At 44.4% G+C, this 18,553-nt stretch overlaps 1 protein-coding gene across 4 annotated transcripts in view; it reads right to left on the reverse strand.

Annotated features, from left to right (window-relative positions):
- Positions 1 to 18,553, reverse strand: part of LOC106580867 (MAP/microtubule affinity-regulating kinase 4-like) — a 51,423-nt gene that overhangs the window by 28,469 nt on the left and 4,401 nt on the right. For all 4 annotated transcript variants that reach the window (XM_014162369.3, XM_014162372.3, XM_014162376.3 and 1 more), the window contains exons 2-3: positions 6,546 to 6,743; positions 5,719 to 5,772 (exon numbers count right to left, since the gene is read on the reverse strand). In XM_014162369.3, the coding sequence (XP_014017844.1) occupies positions 5,719 to 5,772; positions 6,546 to 6,743 (252 nt within the window). The remainder of the gene's footprint in view (positions 1 to 5,718; positions 5,773 to 6,545; positions 6,744 to 18,553) is intronic.

Genomic DNA, 18,553 nt, shown 5'->3' on the forward strand with positions numbered 1-18,553 from the left:
TGGGACACTAGCTAATGTGTGGGGCCCAGTCTCCAGAGAGTACATCTGTGGTTACCCTGCATCGCCTGAAGAGAGAAGGGAGGGAGGGATGGATAGAGACAATAAATAAAGTAGGAATAAAGTGGGGCAGGTGACTAATAGAGAGGAGGTCAGAGTGTGCGATGAGAGAGGGAGGGCGAAAAAAAGACAGGGTGGGACAGGGGAGTGTTGCAATACAAGAGAGAGAGAGAGAGAGAGAGCGAGAGAGAGAGAGAGAGAGAGAGAGAGAGAGAGTCACCTGGTGCTCTGGTCTAGTGTGTCCTGAATGGGAGGAGAATAGTGCTGACAGGACAACCGTCTGCCCGTTGCGCTACTGCAGCAGTATCCATCCACCAGTGCACCTCTGCATGCAGAGATCACAAAATGCCCCCCGTCCCCCTCCCTCCCTGCCTGCATCCATCCCCAGTCCCCACCAGGCAACCACTCAACACTGGGGGTGCATCGTTAATGGCCCTCTATTCCCAACAAAAGTAGTGCACTATATAGGGAACAGGGTGCCATTTGGGACTCAGCCTGGACCAGCCGGCATTTATAAGATATATTCTTCAAGAATCAATGGCTACAGTATATAACTACTTTAAAAGTCCAAAATGGATATACTAATCGAAACCGATTTAACCCTATGGTGGCCACTTGATCAATGAAAACTTGAAGGCGGGAGTTTCTTGCAACAATTACAAAATGTCTACAAATATGTTAACTTTACAGGATGTCTGCAAAGCGATAGTAGCTAACTAATTGTGAACAGTATAATTTGCAGTGGCTGGTGCCAGCCATATCTGTATCCGCGGCTGACAAATAATACCTTACACAGAGCCACAATCGATAGCTGTGTGTTTTAAATGGATTCAATTGTCCTAAGTAAGAGCCTGCTCCTGGTGTGCTGACAGGGTGGAAGCACAACGAGGCTAAAGTTTGGTCAACAGATGACGGTTTGGTCCGAATATGTGCAACAGACAAAGATCACCTCGTCAGATGTCTGTGAGAAGATGGTTGATCAAAACATGTTCGCCTAGCAACAGGGAAGCATGAGTGTGATGTCATCCGCATCAATTCTCACATGGGAGGTGTGAATGCCTCACCATGCTCATCAGCACGTATGGACCCTCTCATTAGCAACTGGACTGATTATGATGGGTGACTGGAGTTGCGTCTCAAATGGCACCCTATTCCCTATATAGTGCACTATACAGTGCATTCGGAAAGCATTCAGACCCCTTCACTTTTTTCCACATGTTGTTACGTTACAGCCTTATTCTAAAATTGATTAAATCGTTGTTGTCCCTCATCAATCATAACACAATACTCCATAATGACAAAGCAAACACTGTTTAGAAATTTTAGCACATTTCTTAAAAATAAAACAATTAAATATCCCATTTACATAAGTATTCAGACCCTTTACTCAGTACTTTGTTGAAGCACCTTTGGCATTGATTACAGCCTCAAGATTTCTTGGGTATGACACTACAAGCTTGGCACACCTGTATTTGGGGAGCTTCTCCCATTCTTCGCTGCAGATCCTCTCAAGTTCTGTCAGGTTGGATTGGGAGCGTTGCTGCACAGCTATTTTCAGGTCTCTCCAGAGATGTTTGATCGGGTTCAAGTCCGGGCTATGGCTGGACCACTCAAGGACGTTCAGAGACTTGTCCCAAAGCCACTCCTGCGTTGTCTTGGCTGTGTGCTTAGGGTCGTTGTCCTGTTGGAAGGTGAACCTTCGCCCCAGTCTGAGGTCCTGAGTACTCTGGAGCAGACTTGACGCTTAGCATTCAGGCCAAAGAGTTCAATCTTAGTTTCATCAGGCCAGAGAATCTTGTTTCTCATGGTCTGAGTCCTTTAGGTGCCTTTTGTCCAACTCCAAGCGGGATGTCATGTGCCTTTTACTGAGGAGTGGCTTCCGTCTGGCCACTCTACCATAAAAGCCTGATTGGTGGAGTGCTGCAGAGATGGTTGTCCTTCTGGAAGGTTCTCCCATCTCCACAGAGGAACTCTGGAGCTCTGTCAGAGTGACCATTGGGTTGTTGGTCACCTCCCTGACCAAGGCTCTTCTCCCCCGATTGCTTAGTTTGGCCAGGTGGCCAGCTCTAGGAGGAGTCTCGGTGGTTCCAAACTTCTTCCATTTAAGAATGATGGAGCCCACTGTGTTCTTGGGGACCTTTAATGCTGCAGACATTTTTGGTACCTTTCCCCAGGTCTGTGCCTCGACACAATCCTGTCTTGGAGCTCTACAGACAATTCCTTCGTCCTCATGGCTTGGTTTTTGCTCTGGCATGCACTGTCAACTGTGGGACATTATATAGACAGGTCTGTGCCTTTCTAAATTATGTCCAATCAATTGAATTTACCGCAGGAGGACTCCAATCAAGTTGTAGAAACATCTCAAGGATGATCAATGGAAACAGGATGCACCTGAGCTCAATTTTGAGACTCATAGCAAAGAGTGTGAATACTTATGTAAATAAGGTATTTCTGTCTTTTATTTTTAATACATTTCAAAAAACCTGTTTTCGCTTTGTCATTATGGGGTATTATGTGTAGACTGATGAGGATTATTTATTTTTTAATCCATTTTAGAATAAGGCTGTAATGTAACAAAATGTAGAAAAAGTCAAGGGGTTTGAATACTTTCCAAATGCACTTTAGGGAATAGGGTAAAAACGGGATGCACAATGGGAATAAGCCTGTATGATGTGTGGTCAAACCAAGCTCAAGCCTGCTGTTCAATTGCCTCAAAATGTGGAGGGACATACATACACGATTCAATACATGTCTCTGTCCTCCATTGGTTTTGTCTGAAGAAAGCCTACTACAGTCATACGAGGTCGGGCCAGCATACTAATCTGATTACAGCTTCTCTATGCAATGTATCTATACATAGGCTCCGTCTGCCCATGATCTCTGAGCACACTGGACAGTTATGTGCATCGCTCCATGCTTAAATAGAAATCCACTTAGTTCCACTGAGGGGCAACACATGATACAGCAGCACAGTCCTACAGTTCTCTCTCATATGGACAGCAACATTATCATTGCATAGTTGTCAATGTTCCAAAATCATTGCCCCCATCACTCCCATAGATTTGTAGCTAGTGGTGGCTAAAGTTAGCTGAAGTTTGTAATGGCTGTTTAGAGAAAACAGAACTATGGATTATAGGGATGTGCATATTTCCCTTTTAAGAAGATTCAATACGCATCTAAATACATGGACTCCGATACAGGAACGACATGTTTTGGTTTCAAACGATTGGGTGCGATTAGAGAATGTGTGTGTGTTTGTGTGGTGTGTAAATGATGTATGTCTTTGCTGAATGTACTGTAAGCACCTGAGCAGTGCCATAAGGGAGACTAGACATCTACCACCCCACTACCACTATCAGACTAGGCATCTACCACCCCACTACCACTATCAGACTAGACATCTACCACCCCACTACCACTATGAGACTAGACATCTACCACCCCACTACCACTATCAGACTAGACATCTACCACCCCACTACCACTATCAGACTAGACATCTACCACCCCACTACCACTATCAGACTAGACATCTACCACCCCACTACCACTATGAGACTAGACATCTACCACCCCACTACCACTATCAGACTAGACATCTACCACCCCACTACCACTATCAGACTAGACATCTACCACCCCACTACCACTATCAGACTAGACATCTACCACCCCACTACCACTATCAGACTAGACATCTACCACCCCACTACCACTATCAGACTAGACATCTACCACCCCACTACCACTATCAGACTAGACATCTACCACCCCACTACCACTACGAGACTAGACATCTACCACCCCACTACCACTACGAGACTAGACATCTACCACCCCACTACCACTATCAGACTAGACATCTACCACCCCACTACCACTATCAGACTAGACATCTACCACCCCACTACCACTATCAGACTAGACATCTACCACCCCACTACCACTATCAGACTAGACATCTACCACCCCACTACCACTATCAGATTATTGGGGCAATGTAGACTGTTTTTTGTCCCCCCACTTTGGTTCTGAAATCACCATCACCTTCTAATTAACTTGTCATTTTTGCAGTTTAAGTGTTTTAGCTAGTAATGTATCAATATTTATTGTTTACAAATTAGCTATGACATAGCCAATGAATATATAGCACAATTTTGGATGTCACCCCCAACTCAAAATCGAATGGTTATGACCGTTTGGAAGTTTTTATGAAGTGATCTTCTCTTCTCCTCTCGCTTCGGCTATGCAGTGCGCCTCGCACGTGATTGCTGTCCTTGTTATGAAATTATCAACTTTATCCTGTATATAAAAGAAATGACCATATACATTGATTGTTTAAAGCAAAACTACCAAAACTATTGCTGATGGTGAACCTGAACAATCAGCAGGTATAGCCAGATGAGAGTTGTGTCTCCAGTAGATTACTTTTTTATTCGTTTTTGGTGTGTAATTTTTACCCCCTTTTTCTTCCCAATTTCGTTACTACGATCTTGTCTTATGGCTGCAACTCCCCAACGGGCTCGGGAGAGGCGACGGTCGAGTCATGCGTCCTCCGAAACATGACCCGCCAAGCCGCGCTTTAAACAGAGCATAGATAACAATAACCTAGCAAATGACATAGGTTCAACTAATAAAGCCTAATATCACACAAGCCATTTTAGCATTAGAATGCTGACAGTGTGAATCGCTACATCCCCAATGGATAACAGTTTCTCCTGTATCTGAGAAATAGACTACTTTCACGGTTAGGAACCATCTCAAATCCAAATGGTAAAATCCCGAACTTCCCCTTTAAATGACCCTAAAATCGCTGGTATGTATGCAGCAAAATTATTAGTGCAATCCGGGATCCTTGGGATGTCCCTACCCTAAAACCTGACACCTACCCCAGTGTTTCCCAAACTCGGTCCTCAGGAGCCCAAGGTGGTGCACATTTTTGTTTTTTGTCCTAACACTACACAGCTGATTCAAATGATCAAAGCTTGATGTTTAGTTGATTATTTGAATCAGCTGAGTAGTGCGAGGGCAAAAACCAAAACGTGCACCCCTTGGGGTCCCGAGGACCGAGTTTGGGAAGCCCTGCCTTACCCCAACCATAACACTAACCTTAACCATTTTAAATGTTAACTTCAATGGGGTAGGGACACCCCAAGGATTCTGGATAGCAAGTACGACAGCAAAACCATCAAAACATCCCAGACACTATAAGCCTCCTAGAACTTAGAACTAGGTCAAAGGTCAGGCCATTTCATCATCTCACTGGCCAAATGTCCACCAAAACAATCACACAGGAGTCCACTTGCTGTCACGGTATATTGATATTAGCCTAGTTGTTTAGCCTAGATAGTAGCCTAGGTGTTGAGAAAGTTATCAGTTGTGTAGGAATAGAGTGCAGACAGAGCGCAGGTCAGCATAATATAGTCAATATCAAAACAAAAACCATGATGTTAGGAAGGTTACATTCAAGCTGTTACATTCAAGCAAACCATCATTATCTCAAATGACATGAAGAGAATGGTTCTCAATGCCTCTTGATGCTGTTTGTGTCTTGCAAAACTGTGTGACATCGCATGCTTTGTTAGGCCTCGTTGCCGGACAAGACTTTTAATCATTGCATCTCCAAACTGTTTCTCATGACAACCACACAACAGCACTCACCTTCTGTAGGCTGGTCGGGTTGAGCTGGTTTTTGTCAATGATCTTTATTGCAACCTGAAACGGCGAGAGACAAATCATTACCATCAGTGATAGAAAAACAGTGACATATTCAAGAGCATTAGTAGATCTCAAAGCTCAAACTCCAAAACAAACCAACAGGCCATAAGGCCCCATAAATGGGTTAACAGCGTGATTTGTCTCGGTTAAAGTGTGAGTGAGACTAGGACTGTAAATGTATATGGTTCACTACACACTGCCCTCCAAATGATCCCATTCCATGTCATTAGGTTGAACTTTATGGCAATCCTGTGTAATTATACACCTAAAAACGTGGGTCATGACTTGGGCTAACGTTAAATTATGTTTACAACTACACAGGCCTTAAAAGTCATGACAGACTAGAACAAACCCAGTCTTGTTCTGTCCAAAATGTAAGGGATAATCTCTAAAACTACAACTACCATCCATCCATCCCATATGTTCCATGCTCTCACCACAACCAGCCTGTCAAATGGCCTATTACAAACCTCACTGGCCGTGTGCACTATTCCTACCAGCCTAACCCCATTCTTTAGTCAAGTACCCACTTCTCTACCCCAGCCTCACCCCTCAGTCTAGCCCATCCACACCTCCAGCTCCCAAGCCCAGTCCAGCCCACCCCTCAGTCCAGCCTCACCCCTCAGTCTAGCCCATCCACACCTCCAGCCCCCCAGCCCAATCAAGCCTCACCCCTCAGTCTAGCCCATCCACACCTCCAGCCCCCCAGCCCAGTCAAGCCTCACCCCTCAGTCTAGCCCATCCACACCTCCAGCCCAGTCCAGTCTCACCTCTTTGCCCGTCAAGATGTGCCTGGCCAGCTTGACCTTGGCGAAGTTGCCCTTGCCGATGGTCTTGAGCAGACGGTAGTTGCCGATGTGCGGCTGCTCGTCCGAACACGAGGCGATAGAGTTCCGGCATCGTGCTCCGAGTGATCTGCTCGACCAACCGGTGCTCTTCTCTGAACGGCTCGTCGAGAGAGAGGTATGCTGGGAAAAGAGAGAGGGGTCATAAACAAAATGCAAAACAATCTAGCTGCATCGCATCTTGACACCAATGGCGTGAAATCACATTCTGGGCCAATAGATGATTCTTGAACACATACAAGTGATTTAAGCACACATCATCTAAGAAATTCAGGTGATCTAGAACCCCCAAATGTCTACACGTCTGAAACTACCAAAGGCAACATTTGTAATGGTTTTGTGTAATGGAATTGTTCATGTCGATTGTTGAGTGGCCATGAGTAATGCATCAGTGTCGGTTGAGAAAAACCTGTTGATGGGAAAAGATAACGCTATTGGGCTGATAGTAAATACTGAGCAGCACCAAGCTAGCTAACAGGCTAACACATTAACACGTAGGGGTTAGCAGTGGCTCATGAGGCCTATGGAAGCCAAGGAAGGCAGCTAATCTCATTCCATCCCACATTGCTGGCATTCTTCACACGCATGCTCCTCAGGTCATAGAATAGAAACAAGTGCCGTGGCCCAATTTGGCATCTCCTAATCGATCTGCTCTGGAATGCTCAACACTACACTGTAGCGCACGGCAAGCTGCGTTCACACGCCAACGCGACATGACGGCTCAACATTCCTCCTACACGGTGCCCTGGCTCGTTGGGTTACCCATCGCAGCATGTTCCAAGTCAACAAAGCATAAACGGAGAGATTGGATAACACAATCTATGACAGCATTTGGTAGAATAATTTCAAATAACTATCGACATTGAGAATAGTTTGGATAAGAGTCACAGCATGGTGTCCCTGAAGCAAGTGTCATTTCAGAGAGAGTACACTTTACAATGTAGTGTCACTAATGACTTTATGATACAGTGCCAATGCAGGAGAATTAAGAAAAAGAGAGGGAGGAGGGAAGGGAGAAGTGGAGGGACAAGGTTAAAATATTTTTCATCAACTGAATCATTTAGGTAAGGTGTGGTGAGGGAAGGGACATGTGGGGCCCCTAACGGAATAGGGCAGGAGGGGGGTGCATTCGGGTGGTTTCTAAGATGTGACCTTTTTCCTTTCCTAGTGACTTTACCTTGACCTCATTTGAAAAGATCAGTGTTCAAGGGAAAGCGGGTAGGAAAAGGAAAAGCGAGAAGAGGTTCGCGTTTGAATGAATCAAACCGTCCTCATTTACTCCTCGTTCACTCTGATGTCTATAAACTGAAATATAAATCATGAATGAAGCAACATTTGACGATGTATCCATATTTACAGAGGAACTCACTATAATGAAGATAATTATGATTTTGTGGTATATAAATCGTGTTACGCCAATGTTTCAGAGAACGTCCCAAAATTAGTTTACAGTCAAACCACGACATTATCTTTAGGCGGAGTTATGACGACATTAATCAACAACACTTCCACAAAGACTACTCATCTTCATCCTTGGCAAATTAACGTAGGTAAGGACTAATAGAGCGTCCTTCCCTTTATCATTCAATAAATCTGAAAGCGGTTTTCCTTGCTACCTGTCAAAAACGTCTAGGTCACTTAAGGCATTAGGAACTTTAAATTGCCTCAAAGGACTATTCAATGCACCCAGAGAGATAGACGTGAGATTGAAAAGACAGATGCAGGCGGGGTGAGGCCCACAATCTCATCAGTATCCCTGAGCACAACCAGTTCCCAGCTTAAGACCACAGCCAGGCTAGCACAGGGAAGGCATAGTGTATAACCTACCGACAGAATAGTGCCCACTCATTCCCAGGAGAGATCTCGCTGCCTGACTGAGACCAACTGTCTTTCTTTAAAACACACACGTCATTACCAGCCGTGACCAGGAGTCTCATGGGGCGGCGCACAGTTGGCCCAGCATCGTCCGGGTTAGGGGAGGGTTTGGCCGGAAGGGCTTTACTTGGCTCATCCCGCTCTAGCAACTCCTTGTGGCAGGCCGGGCGCCTGCAGGATGACTTCAGTCGTCAGCTGAACGGTGTTTCCTCTGATACATTGGTGCAGCTGGCTTCTGGGTTAAGCGGGCGGGTGTTAAGAAGCGCGGTTTGGCAGGTAATGTTTCGTAGGACGCATGGCTCGACCTTTGCCCTTCCCGAGCCCGTTGGGGAGTTGCAGCAAACATTTTTTTTTTAAAGAACACAAACACGCAGACACCAACTCACACTACCATAAATGTGCAATGCACACGCAAGCGCACAAGCCTTAACCCCAGATCAGCACATCAGGTGAAACAGAGCATTTGGTGCTGCATCAGACTACTCTTGGCAGAGCCCTTTCAACCCCCCCATCCCCCTCAACCAGTCTGGTTTATCACTCCTCTAATCCACCTGTTCCCATGTCGTGTCCCTCGCTCGTTCGCTCCCACGGGAAGGAGGAGAGCTCCTATTGGGCATCGTCTCCAACCAAGCTCCATTGTCCCTGCCTGCATCCCTATCCCGCTGGGTGTGACAAGCCCTCAAGTTAGCCTCCTTCCCTTCATCTCCCCCTCCCCAAAAACAAATCAATTCGGCTCCCTCTCCTTTCCACACCCGAGCCCAACCCCCTTGTGTCTAGTGTTGGTATATTTCTCTCATTTTTAGCCAACCTCACAATCTGGGTTTCTCTCTTTCCCCCGCCCCCGCCCTTTTCCATTTTCCCCTTTCAAGGAGATCCCATCGATTCTCTCTCTCCGTCCGATTGCCACGCCAATGCATTCAGATAGAGGGATGAAGGCTGAGGGCGGAGGACGAGATGGTGTCGCTGATACATACATAGGGAGACTGGAATGGTGTGTGGGGGGCGCGGCTGGGGATACTCTAACCCCAATAAAACCAAATCACCTTGATATCAAAAATAACTCTCCAAGCTAGGATGTCCTTCTGCACCGTTTTCCTAAAACCAAACTGTCCATGGTTCAATCCACACCTTTTCTAATGACACAACGCAGAATGCATGTTGTAGCAGTGTCGCAGTCCAACAGAGTAGGGTCACAGACAAGTCTTTGAGGTGAAACTGAACAACAGCAAAAACGCCAAACAACAAAAAACAAGTGACTATAAGCCTGTGATTTTTACTTGTTTGTTGCTACAACAATGTTCTGTGTGGGCCATGAGAACCCTGGAGGGTGAAGGCCAGAATAATCAAGTGTGAGAGATTGGATCCGTTTGAGTGTAAACAATAGGGAATGGATAGAATCTCAAATGTTCCACAAAATAACATTCAACCAGCTGAAATAAATGGAAAGTGCTGCTGGGTCAAAACAGAATTAGTCATAGTCAAGTAAGAGATACAGGTCGTGTCATAGCCCACAACTACAACAACAGGAAGTGATATGAACACACCAGTACACCCAACAAGTATGCTATACCTGTTTCTAGTCTAAGTTCTCTCGCTCTCAACCATGTCCTTCTAAAGGAAGCTGGTCAAGAGAGAAAGAATTTCAGGCTCAAGGCTTCACCTCCTTCAGAGGAAAGTAGTCCAGACCCAGTCATGTGATGGCAGCCTGGAGGCACACTCAGTTTCCTGTGCATCACTGGGCAAGGTGAGGCCAGCCCTGAGATATTAGGTCAGTATGGCAACCTACAAGAAATGCATACAGGCCAATAAAAGCCTGTAAGCGTAGGTTAGCATGAGTGCTAACATATATAAGTCATTCTAATAGGCTACATGGCAATCTGTACCATCTGTGTCTATGGGCATACCACTGTAGACAAATGTGAACCACTTCCGTCTTTGAGAAAGGCTGGACAGTGCTTGGGGGCGGTTTGTGTCTATGTTCGCCTCTGATCACATGACTAGTGTGCGGCATAACAAAACAATAGGAGGCATCCTGCTAAGATTTGCAGTTTCGGTCCCCAGGGTGGGGAGGAATGATGATTGGTCAGGGTTGCACCATCCAGCCACCACGCATTCCGTCTTTGCACAATGCCCTCCACCCCATAACTCCCTCTCAGACTTACTCTCTCTGCCTGTGATGAGTGTTTCACTCAGGCTGGATCTGTCCATAGAGTATAATCTCACTGTAACCTCAAGAAAAATATGATGGCATATGAATTGTTACCAGTGACAAAATCTATGTCCCTCTTACCAATGTGTATGGTTGGAATATCTCTGTTCATAAATGCTTGAAATATAGCCTCTCTTGCACCCATCTAAGAGGACTTGGGCAACAGGAAGTTCTGACCCTAGCCAGCGTCACTTACTGTCGTGAAGAGTACGGTGACATGCCATGTTGTCACATCATCAAACTGTGCAGTGTTTCCTGGACTGGCTGACAAGGAAATCCAGCTTGGTAAAAAACAGTGTGAATATGACAGCATCCAGAAATGTTGATAGACTATGGCCAAAACATATATCCCAATATTCACTGGCAGGCAGCTGCATCAGGGAACCTGACTGAACCAATATTAGGCTACTTTATTCACTGGCACCAAGCTAGTAGATACATTGACAGATCTTTTGCTCTGTCGTGCAGAAGTCAGACTGAGCTAGTGAACTATAGTTTATTCTGACCGTATCAATCCTCTTCAATAACTTTTAATTCCACAGCAGTTACAAGTCAGTACATTTTCACACAAAACCTGCTTTGCCGTTAATCCAGAGCATTGACTGATCTTTTGGCAAATACCGTTGTGTTGGTTGAGGGCAGATTAGTTTGCAGCAATGACCTAACATTCTCTATTCTTTGGGTGTCCCAGACAGTCTGCTCTGCTGCCTGCCAGTGAATTCTACAGCATGACTCATGACTGAATGTACTCTCCTCAGTCAGTCAAGTCTGTAAACTACCACTGGGGTTTTACCAGAACCATGAGCAACAGAGCTGAGAAGCTACTGCGGATAATGGCTTCAGAACACTAGACACACACAGCCACTGCAGCCAGTGTTGTTCACAGCACACGTCTCACCTTGGCGTCAGATGAGAAGCCCAAACAAAACCTTGAAATGTGAAGACCATGTGCTAACGGCAAAGAATACTACAGCAGGATAGGTCCATACCCTCAGGGCTTGTACCCTAACCAATATAATACTAGAATAACCCCTAAAGCTATCATCAGGATCATTCAATCCTAAGTGTATCTCAGCACCGGAAGAGGTGAGAAGTCTTTCCCAAAAGTATTTGTATGAAGAGCAGAAGAGAATGAGGGTCAAACTTGAATAACTTAACAATCTGCCTCTGAGGAGTGCCTAAAGCCTTCACATTCAACAACAACTTCAACAAAATGGCCACACACACACACCATCCCACTTTCAAATCTCTCATAGGATAAGCTTCTATACAAACTAAGCAAATTACAGATACAAATCTGTTCATGTTGTATTAGGTGACAGGTTTGGAGATTCCATCCCTTGAAGTGAATTTTCCATTGCAACAGGTCTAATAATCCCCCACATAGGCACGTGCTAGTAACACAAACACACATCAACAGAGGCAGATGAAAAGAGAGAACTGAACTCTACCAGCAAGCACTTCTGCTTATTTATGTTGCTTTATTTCTCGCTGTGTCAGATATCCGTCTCTTTTTCTCTCATCCGACACACAAACCAAACACATAATCTGCTCGGTCAGGTTCTCTAATCAATGCAACTGAGAAGCCTGAAATGAATTTAACTGATGTTCTTATCCAAAGCCACTTACAGTGCACTGCACAGCCTACACAGTTCATCTATACAGCACTGCCATAAGAAACAGCCTAAACACCAACAAGAACACAGGAGCACTGGCTCAGAGAGACAGGGCCATTAGCCTTCAATAGGAAGGTTCATTTTACTACAGTATGCAAAGTGTGAAACCGGATGCTTTGCTCACAGAACAAAACGCTGTCACTAGACTGGCCAATCACTGTAAGCCTACCATATTGCTCAAATTTTGCAATTGTGCTCTGGTCATAACCCCACACAGGAGTCGCATGGAGCACATGCCTATCTGACCTTCTGCTGAAGACGTTTCCAACATCAACAGATGCTCCACGTCGAGGCCAGGGGAGGACGAGCAGTACTATGCAGTGAAACTGAGTAGGTTTATGTAAATAGGATAGATCCTACCATATTCTATGAGTCCACTATAAAAAAAAAATGAAACTAGGCATGAAATGAAACTAGGACTAACGACTCTACCATCTATATGAACAGCTACAAGCCTGGTGTCTTCAAGGAGGACTGAATCTTACATTTTCCAATAATCATTCATCCAGATGAAATCATTTTTAATATTGAAATTTACATGAAGAATCTTTCCACAAAAAGGCCATTCCTTTTTCTACATCCAGAAAATGCTCAATTTCACAGTGACCCTTCAGTTGTGGAAATTGAAACAGTTTACCCAACAGACTACCTTTTGACTTGAATGTGACACTTCTGTAATGTTCACTCAATTCATCCAGCTGAAATCTATTTCAAACTCAATGAAAATGTAGCTTTCGAACACAGGAGTGGAATGTTCTAGCGCAGCCTAGTCACTCTGGAAAGCGACAGTAGGCCCAGGTGAAACAGATGTCTTACATGCTGACCAGACCGCACGCGTGCGTTTGCATGCACCACCCCACACCAGACGCAATCAGAACACGCAGGTTGAAATATCAAAACAAACTCAGAACCAAATTATATTAATTTGGGGACAGGTCAAAAAGCATTAAACATTTATGGAAATTAAGCTAGCTAGCTTGCTGTTGCTAGCTAATTTGTCCTGGGATATAAACATTGGATTGTTATTTTACCTGAAATGCCACAACCTACCGGAGTGTGGACCTCAGTTCAGCTTTCAATCACCCACATGAGTATATGCTCCTAAAAACCAATGAGGAGATGGGAGAGGCAGGACTTGCAGCGCGTCGAGCGTCACAAATAGAACCAAGTTCTATTTTAGCGCCTGGCCACCCAGACGCTCGAGAGCATTGTGGGTGCAATGATTGAATAACATGTATGTGTAAATGTATTTTGCATCGCTGGCGTAAGCGACACGTCTGGTCTGGTCAGCATGTTATGTATCGCTAGGTAACCTACTCAGCTAGGGCTGGACAATATGGACAAAATATCATATCACAATATTTTTCACGGTACGGCGGTATTTGAGGGTATTTTAATTTTTCAGAATATTAAAAGTTCTTAATAGGCTTTATGAGTAATGCATGACACTAGAAAGGCCACACATTAATTCTAAGGGATTTTATTGGTCTTTGTCGGTTCTGATGGTTTTATACTCAACCAAACTAGGACAAAATTGACAGTGACGTAGTCCAATTTGTAGAACTTTGCATTTATTTAGCACTGTATCAAAATACCTTTATAGATGGTATTGTAAAAATGTGGATCCATACCAGTATACCGGTCTTCGCAATATATCGCCCAGCCCCACACTCAGACCTGGAGACACACAGGTAAAATGACACCAGAGTGCAGCGGTTACATAACAGAGCAGGGAGCTGTGTGCGAATGTTCTTGAAGCAATTTAAATAGACTCCTGTCCTGACAGCTTTCCAACTAAACCAGTTCAACACAACCAAAGCTAGCCTGATACTTAGGCTTACTTGGTCATATAAATGGGAGTAAATCAAGTTCATTTCTACTAGACGATAGTCATCTTTAACAAGATGAGCAGGTCAAGTATAGCCCACCATTGATACAAGGTGCTGTTCAATGCAAATCAACAGACTGAACAATCCTATGTGAACTGCATATCTTCAATGGGATTCGAGGAGTCCTTTTCATGTAGAGACAGCCAAATCATGAATCCATCAATACAAGGCCACACAATGGCTTTGTTCTGTGCCACCAAGAAAAACCTGTTAATTCATTCAGACCTGCATGTGGTTGCATTATAGAGGCTCGTGAATTATTTTCAAAAGGGACAAACTATTGACAGGTAAATAAAACAAAACATTTATATGCAAAATGTATGACTAAAAGTTTGTTCACAATATTCAGCGTTCTCTGTATATTTGCAAGCTGAGCTGGATAAGAAATGTATAGAGGTACTGATCAAAACAACAGAAACTGAGCCTACATGGGCTCCATTCATGGGACTGGCTGGGCAACTGGAGAGTGAGAGTAGTGGTCACTCTACCAGATGGTGCTGATTGAAGCGAGAGAAGAGGGGCATACAGAGGATGTCACAATGCAGGGGGGTGCGAAACTGTACCAGCCCGAAGACAGCATTAGTCGCCTGACTCAAAACGACTTGGATTCCTGGGACGTGCTGGAGCGGGAGGTGCGAAGCGACTGCGATTATGCAAATCTCAAATCTGGATGACTAATGTGTGCCACCATGTGTGTTGTTAGGTTTATTATTCAAGTTATGATGATAGGGAGATAATATGCCTTTGAATAAGCATCATTAGCCTGCCCTACATACCAAATTCCTTTGCTTTACCGACATGGATTTACATTGATTAGGCTTACACAGATTGATGTACAAGGATATAGGTAGATGTCTTACACAAGGGCACAACAAAGTGAAACCCCGCCTGGAGTTAACATCATGTCATCTTCTGGTCAGTAGTCTATTTACCATGTAGGCCTATTATCTATTCTAACAGAAAAACTCATGTGCATATTGAAAATGGTGGTTGAATCAACTGTTTACTGAGCCAAATATGCTACCCTCAGCCCTGTTCAAGAAATTCCGCATTTTAGGTCAACAGCCTCACAGGTCTGGTTTGTTGTTAACAATGATTTACCAAAATTTTAAAAACATGTCGAAGCCCCATCCCACCCTACTTTGCACACATCCTGATACACTACGTCAACCTTAATGCAACACGTTTTCACTCTCCCACTACACCCCCAGGCTGTCCCAGGGAACGAGACCGAGGAAGACGATACAATCTAAAATCATTTTAATTACAGATGGGTCCTTCTGGGAGGTACGGCGCGAGCAACGTGATAGGAGGAGACCGGTGTGGGCTTTCTCGTGTTATGCCACCTCCTTTTCTCTCAGCATAGATCTCGGATTTGGAGGGAAGTGGATTGGGAAGCGAAAGACCCCTAAGTTTCCATTGAGAGATTTCAAACAAAACGTTTGACCCAGTTGACTCCAAGAGCAGGTCAATCATTTTGATCCCTGGCTTGCAACATTTCTGTCACATAAAGGACCACCAACATGGGTTTTTTGTTAAACGGCCAGTGCAGCAAAACAAATGTTTTTCCTGTGTAATGTTTATACCCACACTATGAGGTTGGAATAATACTGTGAAATTGTGAAAATGATAATGCCCTTTTAGCGTAAGAGCTGTTTGAAAAGGCTGTCTAAAATTTCAGCCTGTTTTGCGGGGATCGAGTGTTGGCCTACCTGGTGACATCACCATGTAGTAAATTAGTTAATAGATTAGTTAATAATATGAAAGAGAGTTCCAAACCACACTGCCAATAAGAGCTAGTTTTCAGTTACCCCTTCCCCACAAACCACTCACAGACAGTTCTAGCAAAATTCTTGCTTGAGAAATTGCTCTTTGCTAAGAAGCTATGTGTTTCTTTTTGACTATTTTAATTCAAAACAATCACACTAAGGTACTTAATTGTTACCCAGAAATTATTTGATATGGAGATTAAAAACATCTACATAGAAACTTTGAGATGATCATTTGGGGATAGAATAGTATAGTATTGTCTCAGTGCAGAAACATTTGGACCATATCAAAAACATTAGGTGTGATGAGAGGAGTCTGTTCATTTGATTATCTGTGCTGTAAATGTAATCAAGTTTAACAGTGTGGCGTCACTAAAGACCCAGGTTCGATCCCAGGCTGTGTCGCAGCTGGCCGCGACCGTGAGACCCATGAGGCGGCGCACAATCGGACCAACGTCGTCTGGGTTAGGGGAGGGTTTGGCCGACCGGGATTTCCTTGTCCCATCGCGCTGTAGTGACTCCTTGTGGCAGGCCAAGCACCTGAAAGCTGACCTCGATCGCCAGCTGGACGGTGTTTCCTCCGAAACATTGGTGCGGCTGGCTTCCTGGTTAAGCTAGCAGTGTGTCAAGAAGCAGTGTGGCTTGACAGGGTTGTGTTTTGGGGGATGCATGGCTCTCGACCTTCGCCTCTCCCGAGTCCGTAGGGGAGTTGCAGCGATGGGACAAGACTGTAAATACCAATTGGATATCACAAAATTGGGGAGAAAAAGGGGTAAAAGTACAAAAAAAGAAAAAATAGCTTAGCAGTGTCACAATGACAGTACTTAAGTCAAATAAAATAAAAGGTTATTGTCACATGTGCCAAATACAACAGGTGTAGACTTAACTGTGAAATGTTTGCTACCAAGCCCTTCCCAATGATGCAGAATTGAAAAATATAAGACAAATAAAAATTGTAATACAAGAGGAATAAAATACACAAGAATGGAGCTATATACAGGGAGTACCAGTACCAGATCAATGTGGAGCTATATACAGGGAGTACCAGTACCAGATCTATGTGGAGCTATATACAGGGAGTACCAGTACCAGATCTATGTGGAGCTATATACAGGGAGTACCAGTACCAGATCTATGTGGAGCTATATACAGGGAGTACCAGTACCAGATCTATGTGGAGCTATATACAGGGAGTACCAGTACCAGATCTATGTGAAGCTATATACAGGGAGTACCAGTACCAGATCTATGTGGAGCTATATACAGGGAGTACCAGTACCAGATCTATGTGGAGCTATATACAGGGAGTACCAGTACCAGATCTATGTGGAGCTATATACAGGGAGTACCAGTACCAGATCTATGTGGAGCTATATACAGGGAGTACCAGTACCAGATGTATGTGGAGCTATATACAGGGAGTACTAGTACCAGATCTATGTGGAGCTATATACAGGGAGTACCAGTACCAGATGTATGTGGAGCTATATACAGGGAGTACCAGTACCAGATCTATGTGAAGCTATATACAGGGAGTACCAGTACCAGATCTATGTGGAGCTATATACAGGGAGTACCAGTACCAGATGTATGTGGAGCTATATACAGGGAGTACCAGTACCAGATCTATGTGGAGCTATATACAGGGAGTACCAGTACCAGATCTATGTGAAGCTATATACAGGGAGTACCAGTACCAGATCTATGTGGAGCTATATACAGGGAGTACCAGTACCAGATCTATGTGGAGCTATATACAGGGAGTACCAGATCTATGTGGAGCTATATACAGGGAGTACCAGTACCAGATCTATGTGGAGCTATATACAGGGAGTACCAGATCTATGTGGAGCTATATACAGGGAGTACCAGTACCAGATCTATGTGGAGCTATATACAGGGAATACCAGTACCAGATCTATGTGGAGCTATATACAGGGAGTACCAGTACCAGATGTATGTGGAGCTATATACAGGGAGTACCAGTACCAGATCTATGTGGAGCTATATACAGGGAGTACCAGTACCAGATCTATGTGGAGCTATATACAGGGAGTACCAGTACCAGATCTATGTGGAGCTATATACAGGGAGTACCAGTACCAGATCTATGTGGAGCTATATACAGGGAGTACCAGTACCAGATCTATGTGGAGCTATATACAGGGAGTACCAGTACCAGATCTATGTGGAGCTATATACAGGGAGTACCAGATGTATGTGGAGCTATATACAGGGAGTACCAGTACCAGATCTATGTGGAGCTATATACAGGGAGTACCAGATCAATGTGGAGCTATATACAGGGAGTACCAGTACCAGATCTATGTGGAGCTATATACAGGGAGTACCAGTACCATATGTATGTGGAGCTATATACAGGGAGTACCAGTACCAGATCTATGTGGAGCTATATACAGGGAGTACCAGTACCAGATCTATGTGGAGCTATATACAGGGAGTACCAGTACCAGCTCTATGTGCAGGGGTACGAGGTATTTGAGATAGATATGTA

The sequence above is a fragment of the Salmo salar genome, chromosome 20 (genome assembly GCF_965601325.2).
Source record: "Salmo salar chromosome 20, fSalSal1, whole genome shotgun sequence".
NCBI classification, from domain to species: Eukaryota; Metazoa; Chordata; class Actinopteri; order Salmoniformes; family Salmonidae; genus Salmo; species Salmo salar.